The sequence below is a fragment of the Schistocerca piceifrons genome, chromosome 1 (assembly GCF_021461385.2).
Source record: "Schistocerca piceifrons isolate TAMUIC-IGC-003096 chromosome 1, iqSchPice1.1, whole genome shotgun sequence".
Lineage (NCBI taxonomy): Eukaryota > Metazoa > Arthropoda > Insecta > Orthoptera > Acrididae > Schistocerca > Schistocerca piceifrons.
This window is the reverse complement of record NC_060138.1, coordinates 1,143,929,773-1,143,953,031: the sequence shown is the minus strand read 5'-3', so window position 1 is coordinate 1,143,953,031 and position 23,259 is coordinate 1,143,929,773. Positions and strand designations below refer to the sequence as shown.

The window sequence follows — 23,259 nt, the reverse complement described above, 5'->3', positions numbered from 1 at the left end:
AAAAGAAATAAATCAGTTTATATTTGGATTTTATTTTAACATTGATCATTGTTCCGTTAAAATTTCAGCATATTAAACTTGATTCATAACTAAACTGGTGCCTTATTTAGGATTGTGAAAATGTGAGTTTGTAATCTTACGGAACACATCAAATTTGGACCAAGATTGGAAGACTGCATACAACACTGCATTCATAAAATAACACACGAAGAACGTTGAAACATATGCAAGAGGAAATTAACCACAACTAACCGATTCAATTTTCACCCAGAGAAGTTACGTACGTAGCGCAGTCCTGTCCGTCATGAAATTACCACACACTGGTATACTAAATTCATACTAACTCTCTGTGAAATCTTCGCAAAAAGAATAGCTGAGGGCTACTTTGATGACTACACCACATGCTACACGTGGTCAACTTGGTTTACACAAAGAGTGTAACTCCACAATAATTTTGATAATTAAAATAAATTACATCGAAACGCAATTTACAAAAGAAAAACCTCGAACTGGTTACTATTGTCTTACTATTAACCTGATGGGTCAAACAATTGTATAAGCACGTGGTACTGGTCTCACAAAGTACACCCCACGCGTGTTGAACATAAAGAAAAGTTGCTATATTGGAAAATATTGTCAAGACGAGACGTTATAATCTCACACACACTCGCATTTAAGATTGATGATCTTAGAGTTACGGATCCTCAACACGTGGTTCCACTTTACTCACAAAGTAGTGACAAAGCAACTACTGGAAGATATTCTGAACTTCACACTCGAACTACACTGCGTTGCAATTTAAGATAACATAAGATATTTTAGATCTAAACCTGAAATAAAGGTGATTAAATGTTCAGTTAGGCTGAACTTAAGAAATCCATTGTCCTCTGGACGTAGCAGACACGCGCTTACCCGGAGATCTTACCACTTCAGACGCTCGCCGCCGACCGACTGCCGTGGGCCCCTACCAAGGGTGCTTCCAGATACAAAACGGAAGTGACCAGAGAGGCAGCTTCCTATACCAACATGACAAGAGACGGACAGGACCATACTAAGAACAGAAACCTCTTTGCTTTTAGAAAGCGTAGCTACCTGTTCCGACATTGGTCCTACTGTTCTCTAGCAGACAGGCTTGTCTGCTACCATCAAGCATGCAACTAGAAATACATTTGCTCATTCATCAGCAACTGGAATCACTCAACAGAGGAAAGTCCACTGGACCTGACGGAATATCAATTCGATTCTACACAGAGTATGCGAAAGAACTTGCCCCCCTCCTAACAGCCGTGTATTCCAAGTCTCTAGAGGAGCGGAAGGTACCAAATGATTGGAAAAGAGCACAGGTAGGCCCAGTCTTCAGGAAGGGTCGTCGAGCAAATGCGCAAAACTAGACCTATATCTCTGACATCGATCTGTTGTAGAATTTTAGAACATGTTTTTTGCTCGAGTATCATGTCGTTTTTGGAAACCCAGAATCTACTCTGTAGGAATCAACATGGATTCCGGAAACAGCGATCGTGTGAGACCCAACTCGCTTTATTTGATCATGAGACCCACAAAATATTAGATACAGGCTCCCAGGTAGATGCTATTTTCCTTGACTTCTGGAAGGCGTTCGATACAGTTCCGCACTATCGCCTGATAAACAAAGTAAGAGCCTACGGAATATCAGACCAGCTGTGTGGCTGGATTGAAGAATTTTTAGCAAACAGAACACAGCATGTTGTTATCAATGGAGAGACGTCTACAGACGTTAAAGTAACCCCTGGCGTGCCACAGCGGAGTGTTATGGGACCATTACTTTTCACAATATATATAAATGACCTGGTAGATAGTGTCGGAAGTTCCATGCGGCTTTTCGCGGATGATGCTGTAGTATACAGAGAAGTTGCAGCATTAGAAAATTGTAGCGAAATGCAGGAAGATCTGCAGCGGATTGGCACTTGGTGCAGGGAGTGGCAACTGACCCTTAACATAGACAAATGTAATGTATTGCGAATATATAGAAAGAAGAATCCTTTATTGTATGATTACATGATAGCGGAACAAACACTGGTAGCAGTTACTTCTGTAAAATATCTGGGAGTATGCGTGCAGAACGATTTGAAGTGGAATGATCATATAAAATTAATTGCTGGTAAGGCGGGTACCAGGTTGAGATTCATTGGGAGAGTCCTTAGAAAATGTAGTCCATCAACAAAGGAGGTGGCTTACAAAACACTCGTTCGACCTATACTTGAGTATTGCTCATCAGTGTGGGATCCGTACCACATCGGGTTGACAGAAGAGATAGAGGAGATCCAAAGAAGAGCGGCGCGTTTCGTCACAGGGTTATTTGGTAACCGTGATAGCGTTACGGAGATGTTTAGCAAACTCAAGTGGCAGACTCTGCAAGAGAGGCGCTCTGCATCGCGGTGTAGCTTGCTCGCCAGGTTTCGAGAGGGTTCGTTTCTGGATGAGGTATCGAATATATTGCTTCCCCCTACTTATACCTCCCGAGGAGATCACGAATGTAAAATTAGAGAGATTAGAGCGCGCACGGAGGCTTTCAGACAGTCGTTCTTCCCGCGAACCATACGCGACTGGAAGAGAAAAGGGAGGTAATGACAGTGGCACGTAAAGTGCCCTCCGCCACACACCGTTGGGTGGCTTGCGGAGTATAAATGTAGATATAGATGTAAATGTAGATGTAGACATCCTATCAGACAGAAGGGAAGGGGGATGACAGTATCTTATCTTATACAGTATATAAAAGAAAGCGGATGTAGGTTCCGTATGAGACTGTGTGACATGAATGACATATAAACTGTGTTTTAAAGTGTAGTAGTGTGACAGATCGTTCTTGATTATGTGTAAAAGTAACACGTTCCACTGCTCAGTCTCCTCCCAGATAGTCAGAAACACCACAGTAAATTTAGAAGTGGAATGTATGCCATAAATGACAACAGTTTTAAAAAATTAACATGAAAGGAATCCAACAGAGACCTTTCAAGTTGTTGTGTTGTATAGGCGTTCCCGACCGCAGCGCCGTGTTCTGCCTGTTTACATATCTCTGTATTTGAATATGCATGTCTATACCAGTTTCTTTGGCGTTTCAGTGTAGAGTAGCCTGTACTGTTACGTGTGGGCGCCCTGTCAGAGTACCTCTTACTGGTTGCGTTCGCCGGCAGGGATGTACGTCGGCGTCATCGCGTCGATGGCGCTGACGGGTGCCATGTGCGAGATGGCCGGCGGCTGGCCGCTCGCCTTCTATTCCTTTGGCGCCGTCGGCCTGCTCTGGTGCATCCCCTGGTTCCTGCTGGTCGCCGACTCGCCGGCCAAGCATCCAAGCATCGACCCTGCCGAGCGCTGCTACATCGAGGCCTACATCCTGCCCATCAACAAGGTAACGCCGGCTGCAGCGACATTAATCGCAAAAGCACGCTAGCTGCATCTACTTCTCTTCGCTTATTAGTTAATGCTACCGCGTGGTTACAAAATGTTTCAAATGGCGTTAAGCACTATGGGACTTAACATCTGAGGTCATCATATAACACCCCCCCCCCCCCCCCGCTTCCCGGGATTTGCGAAATTACTAGTTGACAATGACCGTGAGTTATGAATTTTGACCCGCGTCGGGATAAGGCATCCGAATCCGAAGTAAATAATGGTTATTCTGCGGGAAACAGGAGACGTTATAACTTGATCGTCATTGAATGAGTAATTTCATTCAATAACGATCGGTAAATGAAATAATGGAAATAATTTGGAAATAAATTTTGCCAGTGGAAATTTTGCCGAAAGAAATGATTAAGCTGTAAAAGCAATTAAAAAATCGGTCGCCAGCTCAACTGATGAGCGACAGTACTGTTAAGTACGTGAATAATTGAGTCAAAAGTAAAGTTTACCTGTTTGTAGCGTAGCAGGTGGAACGGGAACTATTACGTAAGTGCTGTGTCAGGCTCAGTAGTCATATAAAACAATGTCATAACAATCTAACTACACTTAAACATTAATGGTTAACTTTCAATAAGTATTTTGATAATTATTTTGTTCATAATTTGTCAGCTAAGTGCAAGGCTGACAACACAGATTTTGAATAATAGACTGTCATTCTGTCTTTAAAATTAGGTACTTTGCACAGTTTAATCTACTGATAATGAAATATATTGACAATAATTGATTAACTATGTTTTGAATGATAATAATTCATTAACTGGGGGACTGTCATGTGGAATAAGCTTTATAGTTTCCTTGAACTAACTTCAGCTGAATATGCATTGAAGTAAATCTTAATAATCAAATTTATTACTTCAGTCTATTATTAAGTTACTACGGTTGGCGTAAGCTTATGAAGTGCAACAATTAACTACGATAACCAGTCTGAAATTTACTCTTCATCGTCTATGCAAATAATTTAATAATTAACATATTTTCTCTTGATAACGGCGTTACACACTCGGTTCAATTAGGTAAGGATCGGAAGGAACCTACTCGGCGTTATTGTCGTGCGGAATGTAACTGCAACACTTCGATTATAAAGTGCTTGTTATTAATTGTTCAACTTCAGAGAAAAGCACAGCCACTGGCAAGCCTTCTACAATTTTATCGTACGAAAATTACGTGGATCTTACTTCCCTCGTTGTCGGTGTATCGACGGAAGACCACGGCGGCGACACAATGTGGCAGCGGGCTTTTACTGTTGCGACTCGGGCCCACAGTGCGCTTCACATTTAAGTCCTCGTTTCTTCAGCACTATGCCCATTAATTCATAATAACTTGCCCGGCCATGCTTCCAGATTTGCCGACCGTTACTTTCCCATCGTACTTATATCCACAAACTATCCGTTAGATGTAACACAGCTATGAATAGCAGCACTCGACTCCGAGCACAGCGTCACTGCTACTACTACCCGCTGGCGTGCTCCCGCGCCCAGAGGCGCGACAAAACAATCTCTCTGACTTCAATTTTAACTAAATATGCCCTGACTTGCCAGTGTTCAATATTACATAATTTAAACATAGTATTTACAATACATATCTACACTAGACAATACATCGTATACAAACAGTTTCATGTGTTAAGTAAGCGAAAAAAATCATAGTAAGGACTGCGTTGTAGCGTCACAATCAGTCCCCTAGTCTTAGAACTACTTAAACCTAACTAACCTAAGGACATCACACACATGCATGCCCGAGGCAGGAATCGAACCTGGGACCGTAGCAGCAGTGCGGTTCCGGACTGTAGCTCGGTCACTGCAGCCGGCTACAACTGAAGTGCAAGTACTCACAGAGGCCCTGCGTGGGCAGTAATTATCGTTTATCAGCGAAACATGCTAGATATACAAACGCGTTAATGCGGAACCGGTTTACACTGGAAAAAGATTAGTTCCAGTTTTGGCCACCAGGTGCAAATCTGGCGTTGTGAACGCAAGAAAGTCGTATAGAAATGTTTTCATCTCTAATGGATTAGGAACATGGCATGGGCAGAAAAGGTCAAATACATCTACATCTACGTACCTACTCTGCAAGCTATCATACCGCGAGCGGCGGATGGTACGTTGTACCACTATTAGAGATTCCCTTTCCTGTTCTACTCGCAAACAGAGCGAGTGGAAAAACGGATATCTATGCGACTCCGTACTGATCGTAATTTCTGTTACCTGATTTTCGTGGTCGTTAGGCGAACCGCGAGTCGCAGCAGATTGATGGGACTGCAGTTAGCTTCAAATGACGGTTCTTTAAATTTTCTCAGTAGCGTTCCCCAAAAAGAACGTCGTCTTACTTCCAGCGGCAACGGCCTTGCCGCAGTAGATCCACCGGTTCCCGTCAGATCACCGAAGTTACGCGCTGTTGGGCGTGGCCGGCACTTGGATGGGTGACCATCCGGACCGCCACGTGCTGTTGCCGTTTTTCGGGGTGCACTCAGCCCCGTGATGCCAATTGAGGAGCTACTCGACCGAATAGTAGCGGCTCCGGTCAAAGAAAACCATCGTAACGACCGGGAGAGCGGTGTGCTGACCACACGCCCCTCCTATCCGCATCCTCATCTGAGGATGACACGGCGGTCGGATGGTCCCGATGGGCCACTTGTGGCCTGATGACGGAGTGCTTTTTTACTTCCAGCGGTTGGCATTTGAGTTCCCAAAGCATATCCGTAATTCTTTCGTATCAATCAAACCTACTGGTAATAAATCTAGCAGCCCGCTGTAGCGTTTCTGCCACACTTCTCGCCCACAAAAAATGAAGTCAGAGCTGAATGCACAACTGGAAAGAGGCACATGAGGAAGCAGTACAGTGGCATAGTAATGTTGACTGGTGAATGTAGCGTGTTAAAAGATCTGTGATGATGTCAAGAACTTATGGCCTGGACCAATTAGGAGTTGGGTCGCGTTCTAGGATGAGATCGGATTCAGTCTGCATAGTGATTCTGGACGTACTCGCTTATGACGAAAGCTGGGAAGTGAAGCTTTGAGTGCGGTTTATGAGTCGTGCTTGGGTAGCTCTGTCGATATAGCACTTGCCGGCGAAAGGTGTAGGTCCCCGGATCACTGACGCCTTAGCTCAGCGTGTTCGATCAGAGGGTTAGCTGCCATCTGTAATAAAAAAAACTGAGTGAATAGATCAACGATGAACTTTAACGGGTGTCAAAAAACAACGAACGAAATGAAATAAAGGAAAAGAAAAAAGGGACTGCGTTCCGGTCTCGCACATAGCTTTAATCTGCCAGGACTGTTTCATATCCTCTGCATTAATTTTTCAGAAAATGTTTGGGAAAGCGCTTATTTACAGTAACTGTGATTCCGTGAATGATGACTGATTTTTGCTCGGTCAGTGCCAGTATTGCGCTAAAATGAATTTAAAGTGTCCGTCTGATGATCAGGCTGATGAAACCAATAGCAAAAGTATTATTCAGTCAGTAGCTTCAGCAAGTTTGCTACAACATTCTTCAAACATTTGCAAGCTGAGAGATACCGGCATCCAGCACTTCGATATACAGGGTGAGCACAAAGTCTTGCCCTGATTACAAAAATTTATAACAGCATAACCGTTTGACAAAATACGTTACATTTGATGCCGTTACTTAGGTTAGTGTTAGTAGTTGTTGTGACCAATAGATGGCGCTAGTGCTCCACAACACGGTCTGTTAGGTCACGTTAGTTGCTGGCGAAATGGCGTCGAAGCAGGAGAAAGCGCGATTGTGCTTTGGTTTCACGAAACGAAATCGCCTATCAGTGTTCAGCGTAAATTTTGGGCTTCTTATGGACGCAGTCCTCCTGACGTTAAATCAGTAAAGCGATGGTATGCAAAGTTTAGCGAAACAGGCAGCGTTGAAGATCGTCCTTAAAGTGGCAGCCTCGTGTGACTCATGCAACTGTTGATCGAGTTCGGCAATCCTTTCAACGGAGTCCGTCTAAATCAACTCGTCAAGCATCACGTGAACTTCAAATGCCACAAGCAGTGTGGTGAAGATTCTCCATGAAAGGCTTAGATTGCATGCATACAAAGTGCAAATTGTGCTGTCCTTTGCAACCGAATGATTTGCTGACACGTGCTGAATTGGCAACTGAGATTCTCAATAGGATTGATGGCGCTAACGATTACTTAAATCGCATATGCTTTACCGATGAATCCACCTTTCATGTCAGTGGAATGGTAAATAGGCATAATGTTCGTATATGGGGTTCAGATTCTCCACATGCTACTGTACAGTTACAGCGAGACAGCGAAAAAGTGAATGTTTGGTGCGGCCTCATGCATAACAAATTTTTGGACCGGTTTTCTTCGCGGAAAAATCCGTTACCGCTAGCATTGCCCCACAGTTAGAAGAATATCAACCATGGATAATTTTCCAGCAAGATGGACCCCCCCCCCCCCCACACACGCACACACACACACACACACACTGGGCTTTGATAGTGCATGATTTGATGGATGAAACATTTAAACATTTCCGGATCGGTGGATTGGAAGGAACGCACCAACACCCTGGCCACCCCGCTCTCCAGACATTACGCCCCTTGACTTTTTTTTCTGTGGCTATATCAAGGGCAGAGTCTTCGTCACACCAGTTGCTGACGTCGACGAACTGGTGGCTAGGATACAAGCTGCTGTGGGTACTGTGACAAAACACATATTACGAAACACAAGGCGGGAACTTAAATACCGCCTCGACATTCTCCGAGCTACCAAGGGAGCACACGTTGAGGTTTACTAACGTAAGTGGTCTTAAAAATGTTCAAATGTGTGTGAAATCTTATGGGACTTAACTGCTAAGGTCATCAGTCCCTACGCTTACACACTACTTAACCTAAATTATCCTAAGGGCAAACACATACACCCATGCCCGAGGGAGGACTCGAACCTCCGCCGGGATCAGCCGCACAGTCCATGACTGCAGCGCCTAAGACCGCTCGGCTAATCACGCGCGGCCGTAAGTGGTAACACTAACCTATGTAACGGCATCAAATGTAAATTATTATGTCAAACCGTTATTCTGTAATAATTTTTTATAATCATGGCAAGACTTTGTGCTCACCCTGGACAAACACTAATGGTCGGGCACTAACAGAGAGAGTATGAAGCACTATAAAACACTGAGCACGAGGGACTTCTCAAAGCACGAGCTACCGTTACTCCTCGAGAAAACTGATTGCCGTTTCTATCTCTTCTTATTGTGGCGTCTTCTGTCGCTTCAGCTACAGCCGCGACGAATCTGTTATAATCCTTCTACACGATCGACTTTATCGTCTCAGTTAACTAGTCGAGACAAGTTCATCTCTTGCAGCGCCCCTGGCGTTGTCTTCCCGTACTGATTGTGAGTCTTGTCTGTTCCGTGTGGCCATTTCCGTTTTACGTCAGCGCCAAAATTGCGGGTGGTTGTGAGAGCTGTCTGTTGTGCAGTTTGACTTGTGATTGGTGAAAGCGAGGTTGTGAGAGACTGTCATGCGCACGAAAAAATCGAAATACAGTAACCAGAAGTAGGAACAAGCAATGACAATAGAGTTTATTGATCACCAGCACAGAATTCATAGCGGAAGTTCTTGTCAACGGTCGTGTGGAAAATTCTCTACACTCCTGAGAACTGAAGGAATAGGAATAGTGTCATCCAAACATTTCAGAACATATGCATGTATTCGCTCGAGAAAACATGTACTTGCAAACACGTCAGACAGTACGTAGAAAGCAGTAAATAATGGCTTTTTGCTTTATCCTTTGTATGTTGCTTTCTTGTTGTGCGCCAAATAACAACCGAAAATTATTTTTCTTGTCCAGCACTCTGACTTCTTCCCCATTCAGATAATTTTCATTAAAACAGTGCTATCTGTTTACATTCTTATTTTTGCATTTTCTCTGTAAAACGTAAATACTTTCTGCTTTCAGATATTTCGTCTCTCTTGTAGGAGGACGTTGGTAGGAAAAAATGCCAGGACATCCTGTAACTTTTCAATGTGCTACGAGAACAAAACAAAAAACATAATAAAGATTAAGAAGACACGGAAGCACAAAATTAGTTGCTATAATGGGAGTAACTCGACCAGAATAGGTTATAATTTCAGACGTTAGCTGATGCTCCCACATGGGGTCTCTCTGCGCATGCGCAGCGTGCATCATACTCGGAAATTTAGAACTCCATACTCGGCACAATCCATAGATCATTGACGCTATATACGTACTCGACTCTTGGTAGGTTGCCGATTTACACTCGCGTCGTGGTTGGTTGCTGATTTACACGCAGGCACGCAAGGCGCACGCACTTTGAGTAGTCGATTTTGACCAGAAATGTGTAAAACGGGCGTTTCTTTAGAACCGGTTCTATCTCCTGGACTTGTGTGCAGATGCACAGGAGGTTACGTCCTCGTTCATCTTCGATTTCACACTGCAGTGCTTTTATACTACAATTTGCATGCCTGTATTCTATGTGCAACTCTCCACCCTTAGGAAAGCGACGAGCTTGCTCCGCAGCTGTTTCTCATGTTCACGGAAGAGACATTCTCCACCGTGCGTGTCGTTACGTTGCAGAAGCGACTTCCCGTGCCGTGGAAGAGCGTGCTGACGACCCCGGCGCTGTGGGCCCTCATCGCCATCATGGTGATCTTCGACTGGACCTTCTATATCTACATCTCCTCACTGCCCCTCTACCTCGCCAGTGTCCTCCACTTCGATATGCAAAGTGTGAGTACAGTGACTCTTAGAAGCATTCTGACACTTACTTACATCTATTCTGGATGAATCATGCTGCAAACAAACCCATACCTTCAAGAAAATTTCACATAACTTGATATTTCTTTATTTTTACTTGTGTACTTAATTTTTATCTGTTTTTCCTTTGACAGTTCAACACAACAGTAGAAGGGGGTGTCAAAAATAACCGGAATTTTTTTTTCTTTTTTTTTCTTTTTTTGCATTTTAATGCGCCCGCGCTTGAGATTGGTGTTGGCAGTACAGAAAAGGTCTGACCTTGGCTGACGTAATACCACACGCGTCAGTCGACTGGCGCTACACAGTTGGATGGAAGCAGGGAAAGCGTACGTGCGTGTTTACTGTACACAATATGGATCTCAAGTTGCAGCAGCGCGCGTCTATTAGATTTTGCGTTCTGCTTGACGAAACACCATCACAAACACTGGAAATGTTGCGACAAGCCTACAAAGAGCAAGCCACGGGGAAAATACAAATTTTTGAATGGCATAAACGATTTTGGGAGGGTAAAAATGATCTTGTGGATGTTCGAAGTCCAGGAAGGCCCCCAACTTCGAAGACTGAGACCAGTGTCTACACCACTGATGTCATGTTGTGGGACGACCGTCATATATCGTTAACAGAGATTGCAGAGATTATGAATATGTCTTACGGATCAGCTGAAGACATTGTACGAAGGACAGAAAAGTTGCAGCAAAGTAGGTGCCTTGTGTTATCAGTGACGAACAGAAGGCTCACCGTGTGATGGCGTGTCAACAGTGGAAGGGAATACTTCAGTGAGAACCAGATTTTTTGGACAAAGTCATCACATGCGACGAATCCTCGTTTCATCACAATAATCCAGAGAAAAAAATAGGACAGTGCCCAAAGCAAACTTCCTTAAAGTCCAAGAGCCAAAAGGCTAAAAGTCAACAAAGTACAGGAAAAGTCATGCATCTCATCTTCTTCGATAAGCAAGGCATTGCATACGATCATGGGGTGAATGAGCAATGTACTGTTACTGCGAATTACTATTCTGAGATATTGAGGAGGCCATTAAGGAGGAAAAGTGCAACAAAAAGACCACATATTGCTCGAAATGGATGTATCTCTTAACAGGATAACACACTGGCTCCTCGTGCCATTGAGACTCAAGAAACAATCACTGAATTAGGCATTGAGGTGATGCCACATCCACCTTATTCACTGGACCTAGCGCCATGTGACTTCCACCTGTGTCCTGCAGTGAGAAAAGAGCTTTGGCGTTGTTATTTTCTGGGTGGTTGAGAGCTAAACAAACAAGTTTCGGGCGTACGCAACAGGCCATCAAAAAGGGACTGAACGCCAGAGTCGTTGTATCGTGTCTGAGGGAGATTATTTTGAAGGTCTGTAATGGTATTTGAATAAAAGTGAGCAGTATTTTTTAAATAATTCCGGTTTTTGAAACCCTCTCATATATACCATGTCAATAATTTACAGACCATACAAATTATAAGAATGGATGTACATATGTATGTGCCACATCTACTCCTAAACCACTGGAATGACTACAACCAAACTTAGTACTCATATTATTTACTGTCTGGAAAGAATCACTCTTTTTACCCAGTGAAAGTGATTATATTGAACATCAATACAAACACTATCAGTTTTACAATGTGAGAATAATGCATCACTACAAACAGTACCCAAAAATGCAGTTGTGCATGAAACATTGTTTTACACTTACAGAAAACGAAAGTGATTCAAAAATCATTGCCGGCCAGAGTGGCCGTGCGGTTCTAGGCACTACAGTCTGGAACTGAGCGACCGCTACAATCGCAGGTTCGAATCTTGCCTAGGGCATGGATGTGTGTGGTGTCCTTAGGTTAGTTAGGTTTAAGTAGTTCTAAGTTCTAGGCGACTGATGGCCTCAGAAGTTAAGTCGCATAGCGCTCAGAGCCAAGCCAAAAATCATTGAACGCAGTCTTTCAGATACATAACACCTCCATTATGAGAAGCGGAAAAATGAATTGTTAAATTTCTTGAACGAAAGAAGAGTGACCATACAAAAAATAATCAATCAATACAAAACTTAGTTTGGACACCAGCAGTGGATTATTCATTGCTCCATCTTCATACATTGTGATGAAATGGTGGGCAACAGTTTATGGTCTTGTTTGCGCACTCTAGGGAAAGAAATACGGTAAGCTTTATCAGCATTCAAAGGAACAGGGTGCCGATTTAAACGACTGCAGTAAAAGCAAGGCTTTGGTGGGGCGACAAAGCGCGTTTTTTTCCTGGAGAACGATGAAGAGACATTTCCAGACGGCTCCATGTCGCGGTTGTATTATGCAGAAACACATTAAGCTTGATGCCACAGGCAGGAGCAGATGTCCAGGTATACGGCCTAGCGCCAAAAGGTCGCCGACAGCGCATTGTAGGCCTTGTTAGCGAGCAAGCCGCCAAAAGAAATGTAAACGCTCTGCAAATGTCCGTGGGACAGGAAAACTGGCGCCCAGACATGCAGACTCTGTTTCAAAACATGTTTTGTCATTGCTAGTTTATGGCTGTTCTTTGCAAACTTTGAAATGGACGCAACACGGGAGATAACAAGCTGTTTATGGAGGGCTGTGCTTCCACCCTGTATTGTGTCAGCAAAAGACACGGCAAACATGTGGGAAAGAGGCCATAAAGCTGAATTTTTTTCCGTTTTCTGCCAATTACCTTTAAGTCTCTGATTGGTCAAATCGGTTTGCAGTGCAAAGACCATTCACTGAGCTTAGAATGCCGGGCTCCAGCTCGTGATTGGCTTATGTGAAATTGGGGGAAGTCAAAAAAAAGAAATGTGCTTTCGGAACCGAGCTGAGGAGGCAACACACAGAAAGGGAGATCGACTCTTGTACAAGTCTCTTGTACTGGCACTTCGCTAGTAAAGAACTGCAGGTCTCTACCTAAACGGTGAGACTTGCGTCCATTACTAGGGCGCGACTTAGAGCCTGTGCCAGTCACCTTCTGAACCGTCAGAGGTAGCGCTTATATCATCACGGTCACAACGAGTGACGCTTGGGTGTACTTATTTGTCCTTAGTCGGCTGTCAGAACATTCGACGTATTCCGATACGCACAGTCGTGGCACAGAGTCAAATTGGTTTGGCAGACCAGCAAACGGGTCCACCTGCACACTGGAATCCATCGGGGTTTCAGAGGCTCTTAGGGAAGTACCTGCATTCTGAATTAACCGAACGCAAGACCTCGTACTTGCATTTTTCGGTAACGCGCATTTAATAACAGATTGCCGCCGTCCGTGACTTCAAAAGAATGGTTCAAATGGCTCTGAGCACTATGGGACTCAACTGCTGTGGTCATCAGTCCCCTAGAACTTAGAACTACTTAAACCTAACTAACCTAAGGACATCACACACATCCATGCCCGAGGCAGGATTCGAACCTCCGTGACTTCAGTCGGCGAATGCATCGTAGTGTGGCGCCTTGACCAGTAGTATGGTAAAGTATTCGCTGCTGCGAAGTAGGGCTATAATATCTATTTCTCAGCACCCTGTCCTTTCGAACCATATTTTTCCTTTTTTTGTATGGTAGAATGTAGATGCTCGGTGGTGGCGTAATTTGATGCCATAACCTGGATTCACGTGTATGAAGTGAGATAAGGCGAGTAGTGTTCTGGTTAGTGTCGTGTGTCGATCCCCAGCAGATCACTTTCGCCACCATAGATCCCATTTTAGTAAGGCTTTTGTTGAATAAATATTTTTTGTATGATGTTTCTTTAATAATTTTGTTGTCTTGTCTTGTTTAAAAGCAATAAATCGATTGTGAATTAGACTACAACTTCTCCCTGTATTCTGATTAACAATTTCTTCGCATTTTTATGGCAGTCTAGATCAGAAACATAAGGAGTAGCTTTTTCATTTGGTGTCCACTGCGTGAATTTTTACTTCATAAACAGTAATCGTCTTTCACGTTAATGGGTGGCATTATACTGCATGGCTTCCAATTTAGCATTAAGTTCTTTATTAAGCTCGGTGTGTCTTTGTTGATAGTTTTATGCATACGGTTGATTAGTAAGGTCCGACATTTATGTCTGGCGCTGATGAGACCAAACCCTCCTCTTGAGGTTGGTGGGGTAAAGAACCACCAGCCTATGAAAGGAATGGCAGTGAGGGTGAAAAAGCAGTGTAGCCCGCGACACGACAGTACCCATACTTTAATTATCCACTATTTGAGAATGAGAGGACTTAGAGACTTACAAGAAATTTTACACATAATTTCAAACACCTAAGAAACTTTTTCTCGCTGTCGACCGCCACAAAATGCAGAAAACAAAAACTGTTCGTGGCTTACTACATTTTCGCTGTTCATGTAGTAAAACTGCCACATGAAGCACGTCATTTAAATTATCATTTCTTTACTACAAACTGTATTTGTGACACATTTTGCAGACACTATTCGCATATACCACTGAATGTACCAGAAACATTACATCATTGTACGACACTTATTATGGGAGATACGACTTCATAAAAACCGAATGCAAGACGTTTAAATTTATTACTTCTTTACTACTAACTTTATTCAGAACACATTTCGCAGACAGTAGGCCTGGATGCGAGGGACACGGGGGATGGCTAGAGAGAGAGGGAGAGGAGGAGGTGGATAGAGAGAGGGCGAAGGCAGACCGGAGGGTCACCCATCCAAGTACTAGCCCAGTCTGATAGCGTTTAAGTTCGGTGATCTGACGGGAACCGGTGTTACCACTGCAGCAAGGCTGTTGGGCCATATATACAGGTAATAATAATAATTTCGTGTGGCTCAATAGCCTGGTACAAGTCTTTCTACTGGACGCCTCTTCAGCGACTTGCGAGTCCCTAACCCGAACCAGTTATCCAACTGGGGAAAGGGGACCTACAGTTTAACGTGGAATTAGAAACACGTGTTGTTTCTGGTGACTTCCACATCGTCGAGTGGCCAACGGTAGCTTAAAACGAAGACTGACAGATCTTAAAGGTTTCAACCAGTGAGTTTGCTTCAAAATATGTGACAAAAATGGTCATAGCTTTTGATTTCATTGAATTACAAATTTAAATTTTTTACACCGCTTATAGAAAGTAGACTTCAGTATTTCACATAAATTTTAACTTAACATCTCTACCTGATTCCGAAAAAAAAAGTGTCTTAACAGACAGACAAATGGACAAAAAACGGTAAAAAAATATTTTATAAGTTATATAATTACAAATTAACGATTTTCGGATTTTGTATTGTGAAACCCTGCTTCTTTTCAAATTCCATGATTTTAGGCAAACGAGAAGTACATTATAGGTTTTGGTCAGCGATTTTGCCAGTATCAAAATGATTGTGACGTCTTAGAAGCTTAAGGAACCGAAAGACCTTATGTGATGCACATTTCAGCTTGGTACCTCTCTCTATCTGTTCCTGAGAAACTGATAGACAGACAGACAGACGGAATAGAAAGTGATCCTATAAAAGTATAATGGTTCTGTTTTTATCACTTGAGGTCTGGAACGCTAAAAACACAAGTTATGTAACGCTTACTAAAGACACAGTGTCTCCCGTTTCATTCGTCAGTACTAAAAGATTTAGTATAATGACAGTCAATCATTTCTAGATATACTTGATAGTTCTGTGATGAATAAAGTCTGTACCCCAGTTTCCAAGAGGGGAGCGAGCAGGATATAGAATCGACAGAGGTCGTATCAAAGCACACACCTCAAGCTCTTTAGGGAAACCCCTTAAAACGAGATGGCTAAACAAAAGCTCTGTGACCTACTTCTTTGCCCCTGACCGGACTCTCTTCTTCGCACACAGAATGAGATGCGACAGTTGTGGGGCAACAAGATTCGGCGTTACAACTTTTGTTGAGACCACAGTAAATGAGTGTCTGCGACTTAATGTGAAGACCGTCCAGAAAAGCTAAATCCTCTTGCCTAAAGTTGCTTGGAAACACAATCAACAGTGTTCTCTTTTAGTAACCACCAGTAATCCCAAACCCGATCATTCATAGGATCGAACTCCCAAGTATAAGAAAGCTTTAAACGTCTGATTATTTTACAACTTAATTTATGTGTTAAACATGCATTGGCGCTGAGATCGGAATGCAATATCTTCATGGTTGAAGACGCAAAACTTTAATTATGTTAACCAGGCTCCTTGGCTGTGCATTATATCTACACTAATATTATAATTCCAAAGTAACTGTCTATTAGGTTTTCAGGACTAAACCGCTGAACCGATTTTGATGAAATCTAGTATGATGATAGCTCGAACACTGATGAACAACATAGGCTACTGTAGAAAGCGTGAAGCACAACATATTTATTGATTTGAAGAATACAACGCGCAGTATGGAACAATACACCGAAGAGCCAAAGAAACTGGTACACTTGCCTAACATCATGTAGTGCCCCTGCGAACAAGCAGAAGTGCCGCAACACGATGTGGCATTGACTCGACTAATGTCTGAAGTAGTGCTGGAGAGAACTGACACCATGAATCCTGCAGGGTTGTCCATAAATCCGTAAGAGTACGAGGGGGTGGAGATCTCTTCTGAACAACACGTTGCCAGGCATCCCAGATATGCTCAGTAATATTCATGTCTGGGGAGTTTGTGGCCAGCGCGGGTGTTTAAACTCAGACGAATGTTCCTGGGGTCACTCTGTAGCAATTCTGGACATTTGGGGTGACGGATTGTTCTGCTGGAATTGCCCAGCTCCATAGGAATGCACAACGAACATGAATGGATGCAGGTGATCAGACAGGATGCTTACGTGCGTGTCACCTGTCAGAGTTGTATGTAGACATATCAGGGGTCCCATATCACTTCAACTGCACGCATTCCACACTATTACAGAGCCTCCACCAGCTTGAACAGTCCCCAGCTGACATGCAGGGTCCATGGATTCATGAGGTTGTCTCCCCTGTCCATCCACTCGATGCAATTTGAAACGAGACTCGTCCGACCAGTCAACATGTTTCCAGTCAACAACAGTCCATTGTCGTTGTTGACGGGCCCAAGCAAGGCGTAAAGCTTTGTGTCGTACAGTCATCAAGGGTACACGAGTGGACCTTCGACTACGAAAGCCCATATCGATGATGTTTCGTTGAATGGTTCGCACGCTGACATTTGTTGATGGCCTAGCAATGAAATCTGGAGCAATTTGCGGAAGCGTTGCACTTCTGTCACGTTGAACGATTCTCTTCAGTCATCGTTGGTCCCGTTCCTGCAGGATACTTTTCCGGCCGCAGTGATATTTGGTGTTTTACCGGTACGCTCGTAAAATGAACGTACGGGAAAATCCCTACTTCATCGCTACTGCGGTGATATTGTGTCCCATCGCTCGTGCGCCGACTGTAACACAACGTTCAGACTCATTTAAAGCTTGATAACCTGCCATTGTTGCAGCAGCAGCTAACAACTGCACCAGATACTTGTTGTCTCGTATAGGCGTTGTCGACCGCAGCGCCGTATTCTGCCCGTTTACACATCTCTGTATTTGAATAGGCATGCCTGTACCAGTTTTTTTGTAACTTCAGTGTATTATAAATGTGAAATTAACACGGTCCGTTACGTTTCCGTGACTAAACCGGTGAACCGATAACCTTGAAATTTGGCATGTGACAGCTTGAATCCTAAGGATGAATATAAACTACTTCACAAAGTGTGTAGTACAAGATACTTATTGATTTGAGGAATATTTGCTCTTTCACTTCTGAACTTTGTCATATTTGAAAAAAATATTTTTTTTGTTTGATATGTTCCACGTAACACGATTCAACGTAATCAATACCATGCTTATTCAATTGTCAACGTGTTTAATTCACAGGAATACCAGTATCATTAATTGCTAAAGTAACTCACTGTGTTACGTTTTCACGACTCTACCACTGCACCGATTCCGATGGTATTTGATATGGAGATAGCTTGAACCCTAAGAAAGATCATGGGCTACTTTAGAAAGTTGTACCTTTTTGAGGGTTATTAAAATTTTTAAATCTCAAATACGTGAACGGTACGCAGACGACGTTGGCGCTGTGTCTATAGATTATTACGTGAAAGTGTGTAACCTCCCCCTCACTTATCGACCTTAATGACAGTGAAAAATGAAACCGCATGCACCTAATGGGAATTTTGGAAAAGCAATCGTCACCGAAGTTAACCTGTCGGTAAAGAGGGAGGAAAGGGTTACATCTAAATGAAAGGAAAAATGCAAGTGAAACTGGTGGAAATTAATTTTGAAATAGGGATAAAGTTAATAAAGAAAGTAAATGTGCGGCCGTTACATTAACAATCAACTAGCGGTAATTAGATATTTGAGATTTGGGGGAAAATTACGGTCGCCAGTCCTATGGACAATTACTATAATAACTGAAAAAGAAAGGTTATTACACATATAATTAGCACTAGAAGCGTGGCAACTGAAGGTTGACACGTGTAGTGTGAAAACTGAAAGTTTGTCAGAAGTAATAAATTTCGCTACACTTAATTTAGCAAAAGAATTAATGAAACCGGAAAATCGAAAGTTAATTTAGTGACTGAAGTTAATAGTGAGCTTTCTTTCTGAAGCACATCGAAATACAGTTAGTCTTGGACTACCTCAACACTCATTTCTAAAGCTACTTGAATCTACGCAATTTACAAAGAAGAGATTTAACTTTGAACTTGAATTTAACGATTCTGAACAATTAACAATAGTAAAATTTAGTACGTACCAAGCTGAGCTGCAGTCACAGGTAAGCTAAAGTACGGTAACAAAACTCGCACTCTTAATTTGTGCCTGTGTAATCTAGCTATTGTAGCCAGCTATGAATACTTAATGTGAACTTTGAAATTAAAGCAGTGAAATGGAATTATGCTGGCGTTTGAATTTCAACGACACTCGGGTTCATTTCGGAAAAGGAAGGGACCCTGCTTGGCAATGCAATTGGGACAATGAGCAACAAAGGTTCATGCTAAGTTGCTGTAATTTTGCGAGGCAAATGGAACAATTTGAAAAGCTGAGGTCTGCCATACAGTTCTGAAACTTTACGTGCTTTTAGTCTTCCCTGTTGGTTGATTGAAGGTTTGAAGCCGTCGATCGAGGAGGTGGCGACAGTCACTCATTGTCGGCCGTCGCTGTTGCAGAAGCTGGATGTTGGCGCGCCTTCTTCTCGACACGGTCACCAGGCGAAACGGGCTGTTGATGTGCGCCAGCTAATGCTTCCCGTCCGCGACACCATGTCAGAAACTATCATCGCGAGTCGAGCGCAATTACATGCTGCCAAACCCCGAAAGCGCGGCAATTCGCGGGACCGTCAGACAACACACCTGCTCCACTCGCTACTCCAGCCAGACTCCCACAGCTCTGCCCGCGCTCAACGCGGCAGAGTTAACACTACCAAAGATCCTACACACTTTGAGTCTTCACACGACCTATCGATGTAATCGTTCGATAGCAGTTTTCCCTAGGCAAGACCCAGCGTAAAAATACAAATAATATTTACGAAACAAACCAATTATACATCGACATAAATGCATAAATATATATATATATATATATATATATATATATATATATATATATATATATATATACAAATAGTAAAACAATTACAATATGTAAAGACACAGAAATGTCATATATTCAGGTAACAAAAATAAGGAAAACAAATTATAGTACAATAGATGGAAATAGGAGGATATGCATTTCCGACATTACAAGTGCAAATACAGTGCTATTGTGGGCGCAGTTTATGATACTGAGTTGTTACACCATTTGGCATAACTGGAGAGTTTTTGTGGAGATACAGAAAGAAAATCCGACTGTAGGTCCGAGAACCATATTTAAGATTATTGCAATAAGCGTCGCAAATCTGATTTAGAAGAGATACAACGTTCTAAGAGAGTTCAGCTGTGAAAGTTACTCGAATCCAACTAACCTCGGAGTAACCTCACGTCCGCCGGAAGTTCGATGCAGAACGCCAGGCGACCTAAGAGCTACAGACACACAAATACACTCACCCTAGCCCGTCGAATTTTAGACGCCGAGCTTCACGCGTCTCTTACAGCTGCCGAGACGCTTGAAGACCCACAACGACGGCGACATTTAAAGGCTTACGGCAAACAGGGAGACGTAGCATCTTTACACGTGGAACGTGAGACGGTTTTTATGAGGCTGAATTTCATTGCGATCTATTGATTGATTATGTTATTTATAGATTATTCATGTTGCGGGATGGATCAAAAATGTAGGTGCTACAATGCATTGAAATGTAAGGAAGAAACGTTTGGTATATTTTGCTCTGGTGAAAAAACCTCACAGCCAGTGAGCCGGACAGACCTCTAAGGACTCTGCTTCTCTACAAATGTAATGAATCGAGGCGTTTTTTAAATACAGGGTGTATCAAAAACAATCACCCGATTTGGCTCATCCATATTTCTGAAACTACTAAACAAATACAATGAATTTTGTTTTTTGATGAACGGGAAACTAAAAAAGTTTTTTTTAATACCTTTTCATAGGTGTTCAATATCCCCCCCTTGAGCTGCAGGGCATATGTCAATGCGGTATTCAAATTGTTCCCACACGGCAGCGAGCACGTCTTGAGTTACAACTTCCACAGATGCTGTTATTGTTGTTGGTAACGGAGGCACATAAACAAAGTCTTTTATAAATCCCCACAAAAATTGATCACATACAGTCAGGTCCGCTGACCCTGGAGGTCAGCAATGTAAGGCTGAATATTTTGCTCCAGGGCTACCAATCCATCGTTCACTAATCCTTTGATTTGAAAATTCCCGCACTTGCAGATGCCATTGTGGCGGTGCCCCATTCTGTTGGTAAATGAAGTCATTCGAATCTGTCTCCAACTGTGGGGAAAGAAAGTTCTCAAGCATATCGAGATATGTGCTTCCTGTGACAGTGTTCTCGGCAAAGGAAAATGCACCATACACCTCTTCCCGTGAAACTGCACAAAACACATTATATTTTGGAGAGTCCCTCTCATGTTGTACAACTTCATGTCGTTGTTCCATACCCCATATTCTCCCATTACGATGGTTCACCTTTCCATTTAAATGGAATGTTGCCTCATCGCTAAACACTAAGCATGGAGGAAAAGTGTTATCCTCCCTCTTGTCAAGAACAAAATTATGGAACTCTACACGTTGTTGTTTGCCACCTTCGCCAAGAGCTTGCAGTAGCTGAATTTTGTATGGTTTCATATGTAAACATCGACGCAACACACGCCAGACGGACATGGGGGCATGTTGAGCTGTCGAGCTGCACGACGAACGGATTTCTACGGACTCGTTGTGAAACTATGGCGAATACGTTCGACGTCTGTGTCAGACACTCGAGGACGGTCTACGCAAACAACCTGTTTCTCGGAATTGTTCATGCCATCGTCTAATAATCTGTGCTGTAGGAGGACCCACACCATACCTATTACGAAAGTCACGCTGAACGGTTATTATTGACCCGCGCTGTTCAAAACGTAGAAAACAAAACGCTTTCTGTTGTCCCGACATTATTTTTACTAGAAATGAAATGGGCGCACACTGTTGCTACCTAACGGGAACCACGTAAAACTCGAGAGTTTGCACTTTCCAACAGTATGTTTTCACGCACATATCTCGGATAACCTTTTCTTTTTGATACACCTTGTATAATTAGAAAATATAATGCATGCTTTCAGATTCGACATGCAGCAAAATAACAAAAGCACATTTATTATGTGGCTACATACCCGCACTGCATGCATTTTTTTTATTCATACTTCTCTACACCACTGTATACACATTTACAAATTACTAGCTTGCCTACTCAGCATAGCACTCGTCATAACAGAACCACTGATAGGCTAGCGCAGTCGCGGGAATAGCTACTTATTTTAATAAATACAGCGACCAGACACTTTGTTAACTATCTTTAGTAAGGATAAGACGCGTTTCGGACTTTCATCCACCTTCAATTAGAATGATACATATTTGAGTCTTTAGTCAGAACGTAGTTGCATCATCGACAGCAGATTAGATGCTGCAGCTGGCCAGTGAAAAATAACAGTTTTCCTAGTTACTACATTTCGCGAGTTGCGTATTTATGAGATATTGCTTTTTAGCTATGCTTTCTTTCTACTCTGCTTGTAGTTGTTCCGATTATCGTCTTTATGGGGCCTGGGGTTGTGCAAAATAGATCCATAAAGCACGAACACCGAAAATGTAGTAAGCTACAAATTTTTTTCATTTCGTTATTTTGGGGGGGGGGGGGATTTCAGCGAGAAAAAGTTTCTAAAAGTCTCAAAATTGTGTGTAAAATTTTTTGGTAGTCGCTAAGTGGTCGTATTCTCAAACACTGTATGAAAACAGTGTGGATAATTTGCGCGCCGTGGCATACACGATCTCAAGAAATAGTATTATACACAGTTTCTAACTTCAATACTTACTGTGTTAAACGTTAAATGAATTAATGAAGATCGCGCCTTACATTCAAGACGAGTAAACTTATGTTTAACTTAAGGCTTGCAGGAGTAACAAAAATTTTTGTTGTATAACTTTTATGAGTAAGATACAACAGCATTACAAATTTTTAAATTCAATAAATAATTATGTGAAATACTGAAAATCAATTTCTTTTTTTGCTTCTGGAAGCCGATTCGCCATAGTGAGTCCGGTATGTGACTACATGTCTAATGGGCAGTATGGTGTTAACCTGAAACTCTTGCTAAAGTAAATTCCACCGCTGCCGAACTCAAAAGGCATCTTGCGGCATTTCTAGATCGCAGATCCCGCCACCTCACATCAGTTACAAGCCTTCTCCATTTCGTTTCTATATTTTCCTTGGGAAATTTAATTCCGACGATTAACATCGATTGGGGACTTTACGAGTAACGGAAATTGGAAATTTGTGGTAAGGTGTTATGGGACCAAACTGCTGAGGTCATTGGTCCCTAAGCCTACACACTACTTAATCTAACTTAAACTAACTTACACTATGGACAACGCACACACCCATTCCCGAGGGAGGGGACTCGAACCTCCGACGGGGGAGGGGGCGGGGGGGGGGGGGGGAGGCCGCACGGACCGTGACAAGGCGCCCCCTAGACCGCA

The 23,259-nt window shown here is 42.8% G+C and overlaps 2 protein-coding genes and 1 pseudogene across 2 annotated transcripts in view; all 3 read left to right on the top strand.

Moving 5' to 3' along the window:
• Positions 1-23,259, top strand: part of LOC124780939 (28S ribosomal protein S31, mitochondrial) — a 250,757-nt gene that overhangs the window by 104,409 nt on the left and 123,089 nt on the right. The gene's annotated exons all lie outside the window — the stretch shown is intronic.
• LOC124778645 (sialin-like) overlaps positions 1-23,259 on the top strand; it is a 93,546-nt gene that overhangs the window by 43,071 nt on the left and 27,216 nt on the right. The window contains exons 3-4 of the mRNA XM_047253658.1: positions 3,171-3,385; positions 9,922-10,155. Of these exons, the coding sequence (XP_047109614.1) occupies positions 3,171-3,385; positions 9,922-10,155 (449 nt within the window). The remainder of the gene's footprint in view (positions 1-3,170; positions 3,386-9,921; positions 10,156-23,259) is intronic.
• Positions 5,772-5,889, top strand: LOC124717334 (annotated as a pseudogene).